This window comes from Lissotriton vulgaris, chromosome 3_1 (genome assembly GCF_964263255.1).
Source record: "Lissotriton vulgaris chromosome 3_1, aLisVul1.2, whole genome shotgun sequence".
Classification (NCBI taxonomy): Eukaryota; Metazoa; Chordata; class Amphibia; order Caudata; family Salamandridae; genus Lissotriton; species Lissotriton vulgaris.
Window position 1 is genome coordinate 38,548,965 of NC_141689.1, and position 18,916 is coordinate 38,567,880.

Sequence of the window (18,916 nt, forward strand, 5' to 3'; positions counted from 1 at the left end):
TTAATTCCTTGGACAGGTGCCTCGTTGCCTACTTGTAACTATTCTCTGACCCTGCTTCAAGGGTCAGAGCAGGGTCAGAGAATAGTTGCAAGTAGGCAACGAGGCACCAGGAAGCAATTAGCAGCAGGTGTCCAAGTTGAAGTTAATTTGTTTGTAACCCTTTTGTAAAAGGTTACAAAGAAATTAGGTTCAACTTTTGCACCTGCTGCTGTAACCCTTGCTTGGCTGAAAATTCGTCCCGCTGATTCGCGGATTTTACCGCGATTTCGCGAGATTCGCGGATCGCGAAATCGCGGAAAATCCGCAAATTCGCCCGTGAAACGGATTTTACGCCCACCCTTAACCAGGATGCAAATACAATCGATTCATTTCAATTGAGCATGTCAATTTACACCAAATAACCCATACTCAATAGTATGCCTACAAGCATTCTACGTTGGGAAGTTTCACTTCATCAAGTGAATTCTGCTACTCCGAATTCTCCCCAGCAACAGGAGGGGGTGATGGAGTCTTCAACCGATTTATTGTCTGTTTTGCCTTCTACATTGACATCTATAGTAAACAACTATACTTCCCCCGCAGCTGAACTTTCAGTCGATATCCCAGCGATTGTTATACATTTGGCTTGTAATGCAGACCAACCCCGTAGTTTCAACTCAGCTCCAATGGTAACTATATTAACTAAGATAATTTTTTCGGACACACCTTCATTGTCTTCGTCTATTACTGTATACCTCCTGATCCAATTTGTGTCTTCATCTTGTTGTTGAAGAGCACATACCTTTCAAGGGCACCAACACCATTGATTACGCGCAGCGTAATGACATAACCTGCCCACAAGAGCGGTGGGTAGGTAGTATGTATTAATTTGCATTTTGATTTTTCTTCTCCATAACAGAAACTACGTTTTCAGAATCAACCGTATGTATTTTTCCAATGCGCACACAATAGGTGTGCAATCACAATCTCATTTTCACTTTATTATAGGTCCTGCACGGAGTGTTACACATGGGGCTGGTCCCCATGTTGTTCTGAAGGAGAAGTTTTAGAGGATACTTCGAAACATGTCGACACAATACTAGAGATTGTAATTACATAAGTTATTTTTCCCTTTTATTAACCCCTTTTTATCCTTACCAACTAGGAGCAGGAATAAAACTTTAGCACACTAGTTAGGTACATTTTAATTGTTACACACACCACTTCCCCTACACTGCACTACATATATTCTCACAAAATAAATTTTCCTACGGTTACTCTGCAAGTCGCAGCACGCCCCAAGCAGTAGATGTTTGGGATGGCCCCAATGATGAAGCATGTCACCTAGGGACAAACTTGGGTGAGTGAGGGGACTCAAGAAAAGACATTTTTCGTTTCTACTAGCAGATGCAGTTCATGCCAAATTGGTGAACCCCCTGTTTTCGTTGGTTAGGTTCTTGTGATCCGTCATTTATGGATCCTTTTGGTGTATTCTGCAGATAACACCCCACTATCTTCATAAATCTAATCATCCTGCTTTAATACAAGGGGAGCGAGGTTAGGCTAAGCTGTCTCTCACTATGACAGCTCCTTATATGATTTACGGACTACTTCCTGTGGTGGCTGTATTTGTGTTATGCATTTTTCTGCTTATTGTCGCATTTATACTGCATATTAGAACATGTTAGTTAAAGTTAATATTGTAAACTTGTTTGTGTCTCTATCAGATCTTATTGCGGACAGTTATAAGAGTGTGAGTGAAAGGGTGTGTCTTGCAACATCATTCCTGAGAGATTCGGGAGTGTTGTGTTCTGGGGTGTCTAATCACTTGTTCCTCTTTGAGTGAGTAGGAGGGCAAGTGAGACACTATAGCTAGTCGGTCCTGGGCTCATGGGTACTAAGGTGGTAGGTAGGATGACATAGGGGCATATGTATGAAAAACAAGCGGGCCCTTAATAGCGTTTTTTTGCGAATCGCTATTAAGGACTCGCAAAATGAAATGTATGTAGGAATCGCAATATTAATTGTGATTCCTTAATATTCCTTAATTGTGAATTGCAAATTATGATTTGCAATTAAGGAATACTTTCCCATTCATTCCTATGTGCCTAGAGGCTCCAAGGAATGAATGGCAAGACATTCGCAATTTGCGAGTACCTAGGCTTTCCTATTTTCAGTTTCTATTTTTGGTCAATTCTGGTGGGTTTATATCAGTGTTTTCAAGTGATTTCAATACCTTAAAAAAATAGTGGTTATCAGTGTTACACATTTTTGCGCCATTAAAACAACAGAAACAATGTTTTTCCGGTGTCTATGGAACATTTTGCTTCTATTTTTACCTGCTTTCTGCACTGATAGTCAATGGTGTATAGACAGTGTACGTACAGTGTATATGAGGTCCAAATACATTTTTCCGAATCAAACTTATTGTAGTACACCATGCAATACTTCTTTAGTGAGTCTTTGGTCATGTGCACTCACTTTTTCCTTCCCATGTAAACTTTTTTCTGTGAAAAGGCCCTCTCAACATTGGCACTTGAGATGGGCAACGCCAAAACAGCCAGTACACAACTTGCTAACTCTGGCCACTGACATAGCTTTCCATACCAATAGTGGTGCACTTGAAAATTGTGATTCTCTGGGCAGATTCAGGAACATTTGTGTTGAACTGGGCGCTTATGCCCTCAGAGTTATTGAAGTAGTCAAAAATTGAAGCAACAATTTTGAAACTACGGAGAAAACTCCCAACAGTGAGGTTTCATTGACTTCAAATGCCATTTTTGGTGAAGGGACACTACTATGTATCGTTGTAAAATGAAAGTTCCTGAATTGCTTGTCAACATTGCTTTGCTTACCAAGTGGCAAGCACTCTAACATGGAACATGTTGCAGTACCAAAGTCAGTAATGAAGTCGCCCAGCCTACTCTCAAAGAGATGTTTCACATCTACACTAATTGTGATGAACACTTGGCAGACTCTAGTTGTTTTATTATGTCCACTACAGCAGTTATGTTCTCCTGTAAAAATCTAAGAATGCAGTAGAGTGTACTTTTTTGACATCACTATCAATATGTGACCATAGATCCTCACATTTCTTGCCTTTGGCATCATCAATTCTGTAAACGGTTGCTACATGGATAATATAACATTCACAGCCCCCTGGACTGAGAACCATCAGCTAAGTGACGCAGATGGGATGACTCTTTCTTTGATGCCACACAAAGCGAGAAATATTTGCATTTTAGTTCCCGTGCATAACAAAACAGTGCACCAGAATGGACTAAAAAAGTCAATAGCATTCTTCATTAACTCTGAAGATTGTAAAGATGCTTTCAGCATATCATCTAACAAGTGGCAAGGATCTCTTACAGGGAAGCACTTCAGCTCAGGTGTCAATTTTGACAGGTCATCACACAACTTTTTCAATCACGTAGCTGAACCAATGCAAATACAAACAATATCTCTCCACTCTTTAATAAACTTTAAAATAACCTTTCTGCAGCAGCATTCCAAATGGCATTGTCTTCCATGTTTTCCAAAAGTCTGGTGTCTTGTTTTCACCACTATCCCAGATGCTTGGTGATAGCACTCTTTTCACATATACTTGTCACTATACCCTGCATTGAATGTTTAAAGCCTGAGGTGTTGGCTATTCACCTACTATCAATACCGACTCAATAGAAACTGGGGGCTCATGTATCAAGGTTTTTTACCCATTCTCTGTAGGTAAATGTGATGGCACATATTGGAAAAGATTCTTACGAAATCAGCCATTCCACCTATTAGTGAAAGAATCAAACACAGCCAAAATGTCAAATATGATTTTGATGTTTCCTGATTCTCTACAGTTTATACAATCATTAAAAAAAGACATAAAACATGCTTCTAAACCCATTCCTAAACAACAAAACTCAAGCAGAATAATGTTAGCCTATTCTTGCTTGCTGCTAGCTTGTATAAGTTGAGTGGTGTGGCAGGGTTGTGGACCAGGGTCAAAACGGACTTGATAATTCTCGCCTCGGTGCCTACTCTAACCAGAGAACACACTCGGCAACTCTGGGCATTAAGCTTGCCTCATCTCTACAACGGCCCCCCACAGACGCCGGGGATGCCTGGTTTCACTTTGGAGATACCCAGAACAGGACCATCTCACAAGGAAAACCAGAAGGGGTTCCCCAGTGGTCTTCAGCGCCAGGATACTCCATGGAGTCGCAGTGCGCTTTACAAGTACACTTACATTTATAACAAAGTTACATTGTATTGGCCCCTTCAGGAAGAAAACAAATGACTCTTTCACTCTCCCTTTCCTTTCTTTAAATGGCATTTAGTTTGTGGTTCTGCAGGTGTTTTTTCAGTATCTATATGTTTACACTGGTGAGGGCTATTTCCCTTTTGGTTGGGTTTTATCAGTTATTATACGTTTAAACCTAAAACTGGGCAGCCTACGAGTATCCATTAGCTATTCGCAAATTGTGAATGCAATTTCATGGGTGCAAGGACACCCTGTTGCACCTATGAAATATGTATGTGTGCATATGTGGCGCACATACAAGCCCTAAGGGCATGTATGTGTGCCACATGGTGCCACATGACACTTTAAAAAATGCTAAAAATTGTATTTTTCAAAGAAATCGCAAATTACCATCAAATGGAAGTTGGTGGGTATTTGCGATTTCTTAAGCCAAAATCGCAACAACTTGGGTGCTTCCTGCATCGCATTTAAAGAATCACAATTTGCAATTACTTAAATGCAATTACAAAATAGGGAATCGCAAATTTTGAGATTCCCTATTTTACAATGGCCTTTCGGGATGATACATACCAAAAGGCCTTTTCCTATTTGCAAATGGGCCGATTCTGAGAATCGGCCCGTTTGCGAACGGGAAAAGGGCTTAATACATATGCCCCTTAGTCCCTATTTACTGAGGTCCCATAATCCGATGGATAGTTCTGTGTTTGTGCAGAATCACTGCAACACTACCACCATCAGAACTGCATGTTGCAGCTGAAGGAGCATCAAAGCAGAGTAGTGGGCTTCTGGGCTCTACACGCGCTGGCCTGTTCATACCAGCAACTTGCTGAAAGCCATCAAGAACCTCAGCAGCTCGATCACGGCATGTGTCAACACTCTGGCTCCCTCCAATAGCCAGGCCACAGGCAAGCTGGTACACTGAGAAACTCAACCTGACGAAACACCACTGCAAGCAACTGGATAACAAATAGAGGAAAGGTTAAGAAACCACGGATAAACAAATCTTTAAATCAGCCCTAAGATGCTTCCACCTGCAGATCCGGAACACCAAGAACACAGATCTCGCAGATCACATTGACGTCTGCACTAAAAGCAGCAAGGAAATCTTTACTATCATTAAAGATTTGACCATGCCTCCTGCCGCCTCTAGCATTATCACCACCTCACAAAACATTGACAAAAAGTTCTCAAAAGGTTTTTGTCCCAAAATCCCCTTCATATACAGCAATTTTGTCCCACAATCGGACCCCGTCAAAGTTACAACTCAACTTTCCATCACAAACAAAGAACGAACCATGATCTCATGGCTCGCTACTACCATGACAAACAGCTACTTGGGGGCCTCATCTGACCCTTGCCCCACCACTCCTTCACCAAAGGACTCCTACCAATCAGCAAAGCACTAACACCCTTCAGCAACAACTTCATCCATTTATTCCTGGACACCAGTAAACATGCAACTGACATGCTCCTGCTCAAAACGTCAGCTGACCCAGTCACACTTTCTAACTACAGACCCATCTCCCTCCTACCATACCAGGGAAAGGTCTTAGGGAAACTAATCAAACAACACCTCACAAACCACCTCAGCAATCACCAGCTCCTCAATGCCACACAGAGTAGATTCAAGCCAACCACATTATAGAAAACAACACTCATCACCACCACAGACGACATCCATATGATCCTTGACAGAGGAGGCATGGCGTCTCTCATTCTCTTGTACCTCTCCACTGCATTTGACACAGTCTCACACCCCATCCTTATCAGGCACCAGCACAAAGTGGCATTCTAGGACAAGTTCTCCGCTGGATATGTTCATGCTTACCAGATGAAGCACAAGTTCTCAGCCTGGCATCTTACTCCTCTGATGCCCACAAACATATCAGCAGAGTGCCTCAAGATTCACTGCACAGCCCCACATTCTCCATCAGATACATGACCTGTCTTACTGATGTCCTCTGCGCACACAACATTAGCATCTCTGCCGAAGATCGGCAACTCATACCTCCCTCTCAGACAAGACTCCTAACACAAGAAACAAGTTTGTGCCTGCAAGGTCAAAGATGATAACTAGATGAAAGCTAAATATTTCAAGCGCTATATTGACAAGAAAGAAGTAATTATCTTCAGCAAGAACAACTCATCAGGGGATTCCAAATGATGGCCAGTTAACTGGGAGCCACACCCAGAAACCACGCCAGGTACCTCAGAATAATCATCAACAGCAAACTGGAAATGAGTGCATAAGTAAATACTGTCACTGCATCCGCTTTCACACCCTGAAGATGCTGAGAAAGATATTCAAATGGGTCCCAAGCAACACTAGAAAAACTTTAACTCAAGCCCTAGTCACAAGTAAGTTGCACTATGTGGACACCCTCTATGCCAGGATCACCCAGTAACTCAATTGAAGACTACAAACCATCCAGAACTCAGCAGCCAGACTCATCTTCTACCTCCTACACATAACTTGCATCACACCAAACCTCAGGGAGCTCCACTGGTTCCTGATACACAAATGTGCTCAATTCAGACTACTCACATGTACATTCAAGGCACTACACAACTTGTGCCCCACCTATTTGAACAGATTTGATTGTGAAATATATATAGTGCTTGAATGCCCAAGGGCGTCTTGGCGCTGCAAGGAGGTGTCTACAAGTAAGGTTGCATCTCCTTCATCTACCACATCTATTTCCCAGGACTCATATTTGCACACATCGCAAGCATACACAGAATCAGATAAGTAGGTCGGGTATTCTCTTACATCACTCCTAAAGCATAGAATGTTATGTTATATTGATTTGTAAGGTCCACTTATCACCCGAAAGGGTATCTAGGTACTTGGCAGGCTTGAGGATTTGTAGTCTCCAAGGTGCTTAAATGAAGAACCAGATTTTCACCTTCTTGCAGAACTCAAAAAGTGAGAAGAAGGCTCTGATGTGCTGAGGGAGGTTCTTCCATGTCTAAAGTGCAATGTAGGGGAATGAACGACCTCCAGTTTTGCTTTGCAGAAGCGGGGTATGTATGCAAGTGAGGGAGAGAATAGGTGTCAGGTGGGTTGGGGAAAGTGTTGCAGCCTTTCAGATATTCTGGCCCTGTTATGTTAATGGAGCTTATAAAGCGCAACTGTTACCAAAGGGTGTCCTGGTGCTGAGCACTGCCTAATAGGTTACCAATAAAAGGTGATTATTAGGGAAAGAGCCAGGTTTTTAGCCCCTTCCTGAAGGAAAGGCCCTGTGTTGTGTAGGGCTTTGATTGTGTGCATGAGAAGTTTGAATTGATGCTCTTGGAATGGGTAGCAAGTGAAGCTGCCTGAGGTGCTGTGTTATTTTGGTGTGGAGTGGAAGGTCGAGTATGAGTCATGCAAGGGTGTTCTGGATGGTCTGGAGTCTGTGTAGGACTTGTTTGGAGATTCCGGCATAGAGAATGCAGCCATAGTCCAGCCTGCTGACGATGAGTGGTTTTGCGACGGTCGATCTGGGGTTGTAAGGCAACCTTTTGAAGATATTTTGAAGCATGCATAGGCTTTGGAAGCAGGACGTGCACACTGCATGGACTTGAGATGTCATGTTGTGCTTGTCATCCTAGATGACCCCTAGATTTCTATCATGGTCTGTCAGTGTGGGTGTTGGTCCTAGCTACGACGGCCACCAGATGGAGTCCTATTATTATTAGTGTATTTTCTATAGCGCGCAGCTACCCCAACGGGGTGTCCTGGCGCTTCAGCCGCTGTGCATGATCATACTCAGATGAGGGGAAATTAACAGAAGAGGAGAGTTTTTAGAGCTCTGCGAAAGGGTAGTTCTTCAATAATTATACGAAGAGAAACAGGCAGTTTGTTCCATAGGGCAGAGGCACTGACCTGAAAAGTTTTGCCCCCTGAGCGAGCTCTTTTGTATCTAGTAGTAGACAACAAATGTTGAGAACTGGAGCGGAGACACCTTGCATTGCTGTAGAGTTGGAGGCAAGAGGCCAGATAGGCGCAGCCTTTACCCCTAAGTGAACGATGTGCAAGGTTGAGAGCCTCAAATTCGGCTCTTCTTTGGATCGGTAGCCAGTGCAATGCCCGTCGGTGGGGGGAAATATGCTCTCGCAGAGAGATGCCACACACTTACCGAACCGCTGCGTTTTGGACGATCTGGAGCCTGTCTAAAAGACCAGAAGCCAACCCTAGGTAAAGACCATTCGCTTAATCTAGATGCGAGGTGATAAGGGCCTGGACAATCGTTTTCCTGGTGTTAGGGGGAAGGAAATTAATAAATTTCTTGATCATCCTGATCTTTGAAAAACAAGAGGAAGATAGTGTTTGGACCTGGTTCTTAAAGGAAAGAGTGGTATCCCATCTAACCCCCAGGTTCCTAACTGAGTCCTTCGGGAGAGGGGCAGAACTCAAATTGAGTGGCCACCAAAGGTTAGAGTCCAAAGGTGATGACTGATGAAAAAATAAGACCGCCGTTTTTCCGGCATTGAGTCGGAGGAAGTTGTCATTCATCCACTGAGCAACTTTACGGAGACAATTTTTTAATGGGTCAAAGGTAGTGGCAGTAGGGGTGTCATCATAAGCAAACAACAATTGAATGTCGTCTGCATATGAAATGGCCTTAATTCCCAGCTCCGAGATAAGCTCTGCAAGTGGGGAGAAATACACATTAAATAATAGCGGACTCAATGCCGAGCCCTGGGGGACTCCCCATTTTAGTGGGCGATGATTGGACTTGAAAGGGAAGTAGACACAGCCTGTGTCCGATTGGCGAGGAAAGAGGACAACCACTCCAGAGCCTTACCTCGGATACCTTTAGACCTAAGGCGGTCAATCAGGACGGGGTGAGAGACGGTGTCAAATGCTGCCGATAAATCGAGCAGCACCAACACCGCTCTAGAGCCTCCATCCTTACAGAATCGGCCATTTCAATCAGTGCCGACTCAGTACTATGGCCAGTCCTGAATCCATGCTGAGAGGTATGGAGGAGGCCATGGGTCTCGAGGAAACCGGCCAGTTGCTGGTGTACGAGCTTTTCAAGCACCTTAGCAGGGGCGGGCAGTAGCGAAATGGGCCTATAGTTGGCCGGTTCCTCGGGGTCAGCATTAGCCTTTTTGAGGATAGGGACGAGGAGGGCATGTTTCCAGGAATCCGAGAAAAGCCCGGGCCTCAGAGACTCGTTCCAGATGTCATTAAGTAAGGGGTTTAAGAGAGGAGCCAGTACCTTGTATTGTTTGGCAGGCCACGTGTCAAGGGGAGAACCTAATCTGCATTTAGACAGCTCAGTTAGGGAGCGTTCTAAGGTAATCTCCTTGAAGGCTGAGAAGACCGATACAGGGTCAGAGGGGGTATCAATTTTTTTAATCATGACAGAGTTAGGGTTGCTCGGGAACGAATCATAGATATTAGCAATTTTTTCCTCGAAATAATCTGAGAGACGGTTACATAGGGCTTGAGATGTCCTCTGAACACGTTTAAGGGCTACTGGTTCTGAGAAAGACTTAACTGTATTAAAAATCTCTCTGGATGAACCATGGGCCCCGTTAATTTTCTCTTCTAAGAAGATTCTTTAGTGTTTTATAATATTCTTACGGTAGTCCTTAAGGGCTGTTTTATATATCCGCTTACACTCAGGAGAGTAAGACAATCTCCAGCGCCGCTCTAAAAGTTTGCAAGCGGATTTAGATTTGCGTAACTCATCAGAGTACCAGGGTGAAGAAAGGGGCAGCTCGGTGCGTTTTTATAGGCCTGGTAGGGGCAAGGGAATCAATAGCGGAAAATACCCAATTGTTAAAGGTGGTCAATCGGGAATCTAGATCCGGCCCTTTCCATGGGGTAGCAGCCGTCAGGCAGGCGGCCATACTGTCAATAGTGACCTTGCTCCAATTACGACCTGTGGTCTTGGCAGGAACAGGGGGTTTGTCTCGGCGGTCAAAGGAAAAGGTAAAAGGGATGAAAAAATGATCCGACCAGACCACAGGATAGAAATCCCCTATAGTGATTTCATTAAGGTTAGAGCAAATGAGATCCAATGTGTGGCCTGCTCTATGGGTGGGGTGAGAGATGGGCTGACTCAACCCTCCATCATTCAGGGTAGCGAGAAAATGAAGACAGGTGGTATCTAATATGTCCTTCGCATGGAAGTTAAGATCCCCCAATAAAGTAAAATTAGCATAGCGGAGGCTAGCCTGAAGAATAAAATCCAGGAAGGTAGACAAAAAGGAGACCTTAGACTTAGGGGGGCGATAAACTAAGAATCCTGAGAACGAAATATTCGCTGAAAGCTGGATGGAAACGGGGAGTCCTTCAATGGATTCAATTTGTGGATAAGGGAAGGAGGAAATGGTCCAGTGTGACCTAAAAATAATCGCAATGCCACCACCAGGATGAGGACTCTGTCTGTTAACACATAAAATTTTATAATTCGGGGGAATAGCTAATGATATAGCAGGATTGGATTCCTCTCCCAGCCACGTTTCCGTCAAAACAAGGAGATCCCAATTATTGTCCACCAATGATTGGAAGATATCTAAGGAATGCTTTACCAGGGAGCGGCAATTAATTAAGCCAGCTTTGAGGGTTACATTTTTTGGATTAATTAAACTATGTCGAGACCAAGGGCGGGTGTGTAGGAGGGGGCAGGGGTACGGCTGGTCAGCAGTGTCGTGAACCTGACAGCACGGGCTACAAAGATTGGGAAAGGCAGAAGATCGGCTTGCATAGGGGGAAGGAGGGCACAGGAGGTAGGCTTCAAAGAAAGTAAAGTCACCTTACTAAAAGTAATAACCTCAGGAGTGAAAAATCCATCGAAGGGTGTGGCCGCGGCCACGGCATGGTCGCGGATGGGCGCAGACGGGCAGGACTCTGGCACGCCTCCGGCGCAGGTCCGGTGCGTCCGCTGATCGCGTCCACAGCGCGGAGGAGAGCCCATCCCCTTATGTACTGGCCACTCGAATGTGTGGAGATGCTTCCCCACCAAAGATGGCCGCCACACTTCTGCCTGCCCGGTAGAGGGTCTCCCCAGCCCCAAAATCGGCTGCGATGTAATTAGAAGGCAAGGCAGTGCAGGGGTGAGTGAGCAAGAGTCAATGGTTGACTCGTTTTTAGTAAAAAAGCGATTTCCGAAATTTTAAAATAGTAAGTAAAAAAATTTGCAGCAGGAAATCAGAGTGCTTCGTGACTCTTCGTGACAACGCTCATCCTGCTTGACCTCACTGCGGTCTTTGACACGGTCGCCCATAGTACCCTCATCAGAAGAATCCACAAGAGTTGCATACAAGGATTCGCTCTCAAATGGATCTGCTCCTTTCTCACAGGAAGAACCCAAAGGGTCAGGCTGCCACCCTTCATATCAATTTATTTTGCTCATGAATGGACACCAGTAAAAAAAAACAAGGTATTGATATAGGGTATAGACTTCTGCACCCGTACAAGGAAGGCGATCCTTGCCTCGTGGGTCGAGGGTTATTGAAATACTTCAATGAAAGCAAGTGATATTCTGTGTTGGATCTAAGAATGATTTTTTAACAAAGAGCAGCTCCTTCGAGAGCCAAGGTATTTTATCACCATAGTTTTGATTCCAGCCTTTGTCTGTACATTCCCGCCCACATTGAAATATTTTTGAAATGCAGAAATCATTACCTTCGTTTTCTTAGTAAATATGATTCTTTTTACCAGTTGTACCTGCCTGGTTAAACATGCAGCTGTCTGTCTTCATCATCTAGTAAACAAATTTCTGGAATGTCCATGCCCCTCCTTTTTGAAGGTTGATAGCTCACTAAGCTTAATAGCCATGTCAGTGTTGGATATAGTCCTAAATACTACACAGCACACTCTCTGCATTACATTGCATTTCCGTTTACTACATTTGTATTTAAAAATAATTCTCCAAGGACAAACAATTCTGCATAAATACTCACATTGTCATGACTCAGCATCACCCCCTTGGGTGGACCGGTTGTCCCTGAGGTGTAGACCAGAGTGCAGCATTGATTGACCCTCTGGGAGGCGATGACATCATCGAGCTCAGAATCAGGGATTTCTGATCCCAGCTGCATGAACTCCGCCCACTGCAGACAGAAAGTAAGAGTCAACGTATCAGAAAATGTAAAGCCACAGGTCAGCACCGTCTTTGAGACTGAAACATGAAAGAGATGGAGGAAAGTCAAGAAAATGATACTCGGAGAGACATAAAAGCAAGAGTTCAAATGATGAGCTTGAGATCTGTCACAAAAGAGAGGCAAGCAAAAGGTTATTATTACACGGAGGGCAAAATAAAACAGGAAGCAAGAAACAAAACACTGAAAGTGAGACCGCTGACCAGAATTCAGGCTGTGAAAAAACATAAGTACAAATAAACTATTTATTACAAATCTTGACTGTGCTGACTCATTCTGGATTGGCAAGGCAGCCCCCCCTGTCCTTGTGATGGCTCTGGGCCAGCCACTGTCATGGCTGTAAACTAGAAGCATCAGTTCACATCAACCTTCTATGATGACCATCAAACACAGACCCCATTCCAAGATGGCCACCAGACACAGACCCAATTCCAAGATGGCCACCAAATGTGAATACATTTCATGTCGGGCGATTCCTATTCTGGGGCCAGGCTCTTCCTGTCGGATGGCTCCTCTTCTGGGACCAGCCCCTTTTCTGTCAGGTGGTTCCTGTTGTACCCAGATATAAAGGACCTACTACTCAGTGAACCACTACACACCAACTCCTTTGGATTGCTTCTGCTCCAGTCTTCTTCATACCTAGATACTAAACTTAAGCCTTATGGATTTTCCTCCTTGTAGAGAGTATCCCTTCTGCCACACGTGTTCAGCACCCCACAGGAACATTTCCCAAGAGATTCTAATAAAGAGTTTAAGGACCAACCCTTATGTCCAGCCCTTGACAGTCATGGCTGCTGGGTGGTAGGAGTAAATGCTGTCCGAGCTGTATTCTGGCTCACTATTCATGGAGGTCCTTTTATTGCATTGCATTTAAACACAATTTACACTAGTTATGCAATAGTGTGAACTGCGTTTGAGTTGTCTGGTAGGACAGTATTTGCTGGTTAGAGCGCGCTGCTACAGTGAAATGTTGGGAAGAGCAGTGAGTCAGTGGAGCTGCAAGGCAGATGGATCTAGTGCTGAGAGGTAAAGGAGATTTAGAATATAACTCTGAGTAACACAATGACAACATTAGGACCCAGTCACTATTCCAGGGGGTACTGTTGCCATACTTGTTTCCTTAAACGAATGAGAGGTACAGCCTGTCCTGAATGACGCGCCAGCTCCGGGATACCCTAATATGGTTTTTATGAAGGTGAAAGATGCAGGAAAATACTAAGGAGGTCCATCTGAGTGTACGAATGAGAGCAGAGTGAGTTCCATTGAAGTTTATCTGCAAGTAGGGACGCTATCATTGAGCGTGTCCTTTATCGCACAATTCCTGGCTCGGTGAGCAGAACATTTTCTGCTAACTAATGAGGCACTTTGGAGTTTATGAGTTTGGGTCCTGGTAAGGCTGACACATTCTCCCAACTTTGGCCAGCATCAGCTATTTACTGCCCCTATACCCCGTTCCACCACCCTCCCCTACAGAACTCATTTTCAACCTTCCACCCACTCTCTACGCTCTTTCCCTTCCCCATTTCTTGCTCATTCTACATACTGATTTCTAAACTCAGAAAAAGGTTGAGCTCCTGACTCACTCCAGGGCGAATTCAAATGTGGACTCCTAGAAAGGGTCTGAGTAAAATACACACATGTACCCGTAAAAAACACATCTCACCAACTCCAGTGTCTTCTCCAACTAATCTTTTGGAACTCCTGGTGACTGGCCACTTAGAATATGACCTTCAGTACTCTGCACTCTTCTCCACCCATACCAGCTGTCCCAATCCCAAACAGAGGGTCACCGGGCAGCAGGGATTACTGTTTCCAACCGTGTTGGTTGAGACCTTTTACTCCTGATGTCACAGGGCCCGGTTTACTAGGGGCTGTTTGCAACTGGGCCAAGTACTCCTTTAGCTCTTGATATCAGTGGTAGCACAGGTCGAGCAGTTCAAAGCTGCCCAAGGAGAAGGTGAGCACCGGCTCACAACTCAAAATACACCTAGCAACCCCAAGAAATGATTGCCCAGTCAAAAGCTTTCTATGTAAGAAGACACTTTTGTTGAAGACACCTCCCTCCCCCCAACTTTGGTAAGACTGTTTGCAGCAGTGGCCTGTGACTCAAGAGGGACATTTAAAAATAACTTGTGTAATTGCTGCTTTTTGGCAGACTTGTTAAGCTTTTGTTTCTAGTGCAGTTATGAAGGGCTGTCACTATGCAAAAAGACAGATTATTTAGCTTTCCCAATCCTTACTTGTATTGAAATTTGGTTGGCTCTTATGCAGTGACTCTGATATTGGAGTGACCTTCAATGCTTAGAAGTAGGACGTCACATAAATGATTTGTTTGTTTTGTGTGTTTTGAGTTTCACCTCTATTTACATGCTTTGGACTCAGACTGCTTTACAGTTATTGTGTCCACTACAATACATATATTTAGAGTGGTGTAGGAAAATGCCTCTTTTGACATGGTTAGCACCCACTTTTTGCATCTTCTCTGTTGTGATTTCGAACTGTACGTGCACTGGGTCCCTGCTAACCAGGTTCCTAGTGCCAAATGTCTTTCCCAAAATTGTACCACAATGGGCACCAACTTTACCCACCCCTCTAAGCCCCTAGTAAATGGTACCCCTAGGCACTGAAGAGGGTCCACTATGGCTGAAGCATAAATTGTGCCACTTCAGAGACCCCACACGAAAACTATGCAAACTACCATTGCAGTCATTGAGCCAACATGGAATACCAACCTGTGTGACATGCCCCATACACTGTATGAGGTATGGGTAAGTCACCCCTACTGCTGGCCCTACAGCCCTAAACCAGGGTGCACTATGTCCCATACGTGGATATATCTGCATGAGCAGATAGGACCCTTCAATATTTGAGCCATTCTTATCTGTTGTAACGGCACCCGGAAGCCATAAAGAGTTCATGAGCTGGAAACTGGAACTGAAGCCCTGCTGTAGAAAAATTGACACCAAGCCATGCCTGCTGCCTCAACGACTCTGCAATCAGGATTGTGCTATCTCATCCTACAACCGTGAGGACTCCAATAACACCGGCCGCTCCTGCCGTCTCCAAATCACCAGAGAACTCCCCTGTTCGTTGGCGACTCCGAAGCAGCACCAGGACCAAAATTGGTACACTAGTTATGAAGGGTCAGATCAATCCTTCCACCAAGTTTGAGGACAGCAGGCCCAACCAGATCTGTGCAGCACTAATACCCAGCATACTGGACCTTCATCAAGACGAATAGTCCTGTCTGGACTCCAACTTCCCAGGAAGCAAACTCCTGTCAAGGGACATCAAAATCCCTGAGACCCATGTCGGGACATTAAAATCCCTGAGACCCATGTCGTGAGTGGCTTAGCTGTCCTGAAACCGCCTCTCCTATTTGCCTGCTTCTGACCGCAAGGACATCTTGATGAATGCTGCCCATCTTTCCTATCTGCTTTGTACCCGGCTCGACCGCCCCGGTAACGAAAATCCAGCTGTGCTCCCATGTTCCTGAGGTCCTTGTGACCTGCTCCCAGCTTCCAATGACCTAAGTACCCTGCTCCTCAGTGAATCCGGGACATTCCCTAGAATCTGCTGGTGGAACATTGGACCTGGCCATGCTAACTACCGAAATCCAAGAGGTGAACCTTGAAAGTCGACTGAAAGAATTTATATACATTTTTTTCTAACCTCCTGGCCAGAGTCCTGCTCTCTGCCCCAGCAGCTCCGCTGTGCAGTCGCGTACCTCTGCCCCCAACACCTCCTCCTGGTAGGTGTTAGAGGCCTTCCTGCTCTCCGGCCTGTGTATCACTCCCTGCTTGCCCCTGCATTTTTGCTCATTGTGCCTTGATAAACGTTGCCCGTGTAAGTTGTCTTTATTTCCCTGTGCTCATTGTGTCTTTTGTAAGCGTTGCTCATTATTATTGCCATTATCATCTGCCTTATTTCTTCCCAGTTTGCCGTGTTTTTCTCCTGTTTTGCTCTTGTGCCTTATTGTACCTCCTTGCTGTTTTTCGTTTGTATTTTTGTTTTTGCCGCTAACCCCCGTGGCCCCTCCCCCATGCCAATGCCCGCCTCCACCTCCCAGCTGCGCTTTCCTCCCCCCTGCCCTATTTAATGGCAGCCACTGCAGGGCCACGCAGCGGACGTGCCGTCGGCGCGCCAAAATCCTGTCTTTGCCCGTCCTTGACACCCCCGCAACCAGCGCCAGAAACCCTGGATCTCCAACCACCCACCGTTAAGACTTGGCCACCCTCCTTGCACTCAACCCGAGAGAACCAACAACTGCCAGAGATCCAGCCGAGCACCACCCACAGACAGTTCTCCAGCCGTCACTGCTGCCTGACCTTCAACACTATTAGCACCCCTACGGCCACCGCCCCGCACTGAACACCAGCCCCTCCGAAACCCTGAGATGCATCCTCCTCAACGTTTTCTCCCTGCACAGTCACATCGTTGAGATCTGGGACCTCCTTGACACCCTGTCACCAGACGTTGCCTTCTTCACAGAAACCTGGACCAACTCCACCTCCGCACCCGACATTGCCATCGCCATCCAAGACGGATACAGGATCCAGAAGAAAGACTGCCCCAACCACCCAGGAGGAGGTCTCGCCATTGCACACAAGAGCTTTCTCTGACTCTCCACCTCCACCTCCACCACAAACGACTCCCTCTCCACCACCAAGCACCTTCATTTCTAGATCCAGACCACTCCCAGAACCACCCTTCTCTGCACCTCGCCTACTGGCCCCACGGACCCCCGCCCCTTTCGCCACAACTATCGCTTACATCATAGCACCACACGACATTGCCTCCATGGACTACATACTCATCTGAGACCTGAACTTCCATCTCAACAACCCCCGCGACCCCAACTCCTCCACCCTCCTGGACTACCTCACCAACATTGGACTGAAACAGCTGGTCACCATGCCCACATACAAGGCAGGACACACCCTCAACCCTATTTTCGCAGGAGGCAACAAAATCCACTTCAGCCACACCATGCAACCCCCATGAACAGACCACCACTGCATACACTTTCTCATCGACAAACCCACCCTGCTCAAACCGGCCCTGCGGCCCCCATGAAGCAACTGGAGCAAAGTCACTGAGGAACAACACAACTCCACAATCAACTGCGACGCCCCCACCACAACGACCAACACATACCTTGCAGCCAAATAACTCCACCAATGGATCTCCAACTGTGTAGTTGAGCTCCCACCCATGCGCAGCACTGACAGACAGTGCCCCAGGAAGTCCACCTGGTTCAAGAATCCAGACGCACCTGCAGATGTCTAGAGAAAACTGGAGTAACAGCAAAACTCCAGAAGACTGCACCACATACAAAAACACCATGACAGAATACAACCAATACATAAGATCCACCAAAAGCACATTTAAGATCCTCACCAACGCCAGCAACTCCAAAGAACTCTTCAGCATCATCCCGGAATTCACCAAACCCCCCTGCGAAACCTAGGACATCATCCCCTCCCAGGTCCTCTGCGACAAGCTCGGATCCTACTTCCACAATGAAAGTCAAGGGCCTCTTCAACCACTTCAAAGACCAGACACCAGACGTTGACACCGCCTCCCTCTCTAGAAACACAAGCCAGCCTGCCATCTTTCCTGTCTTCTTTTGTTTCTCTCTCCTCTGCACCAGTCTTCCCGCCTAGCATATGCCAGTCTGATGAAGCCTCACATGCACCAGGCCTCACTATTCTGAGGTCCCCCTTGGCTGCACAGACCCAGTTTACTATATGTCCCATAGTCCAATGACACAGTCCTCATGCATCTTAAGCCTCAATGTACGAGGCCTCAATAGCCAGGTGAAGTGCAGAGCTCTCTTTTCTCTCAATAGCCCAGTGAAGAGCAGAGCGATCTTTTCTCTCCTGGAGCGATCGGGTAGCTACATCTGCCTGTGCAGGAGACACATCTACTAGCTAAGGATACCCAACGCATGCACTCTAGATGGTTTCCCCTGCAATTTTAGTCATTTGGCCGGGGAAAAGAAAATGGGGTATCCATTCTCCTGGCCCAGAGATTCCACCATAAAGTCACCAGGATTCAGTGGGGTGCAGTACACTGCACAATATGACAAGATGGCCGACGAGTAAGGAGCTCCTGCCGGGAGCTCCCTGGCTAGGGATTGCCTTTTGGCACAAATCCCTGGAACAACCCCCCTTCAGACCACCTACATCCCAGGGGATCTGTTGACTGCACTTCTGCGATTTTCCAACCCCCTATTGAATTTGATGCCAGCTACAGCACCTACAGAGTAAACAGGAAGGTCTGCCGCTAATGGAGTCCAAGCAACTTGGCCGATGCAATGTTGAGCTCCCTATGTAGCTGAGAGGAGAAGGGCTGGAGATCACCCCTCCAGACGTCACATACCATCCGGGCATGGCCACGGTTGCTAGGCATACCACTACGACTTCCTCTTTCCACGCCTTCCGGGCTGCTGCCGGGGCACCAGAGTCGCTTTTCCCTGACAAAGCAGCAAGTGAATGCTGAAACACGGCTGCCCTTGTGTCCCAGAGTTTTTCCTTGACAAACTGAGTGAGAGCGGTGGTTTCCTGACTTCTGCCCTCC

The 18,916-nt window shown here is 46.0% G+C and overlaps 1 protein-coding gene across 1 annotated transcript in view; it reads right to left on the reverse strand.

The window, feature by feature from the left end:
* The window catches only part of LOC147725884 (long-chain-fatty-acid--CoA ligase ACSBG2-like), a 428,421-nt gene that overhangs the window by 281,403 nt on the left and 128,102 nt on the right, over nucleotides 1-18,916 (reverse strand). The window contains exon 6 of the mRNA XM_086960024.1: nucleotides 12,137-12,286. Within this exon, the coding sequence (XP_086816150.1) occupies nucleotides 12,137-12,286 (150 nt within the window). The remainder of the gene's footprint in view (nucleotides 1-12,136; nucleotides 12,287-18,916) is intronic.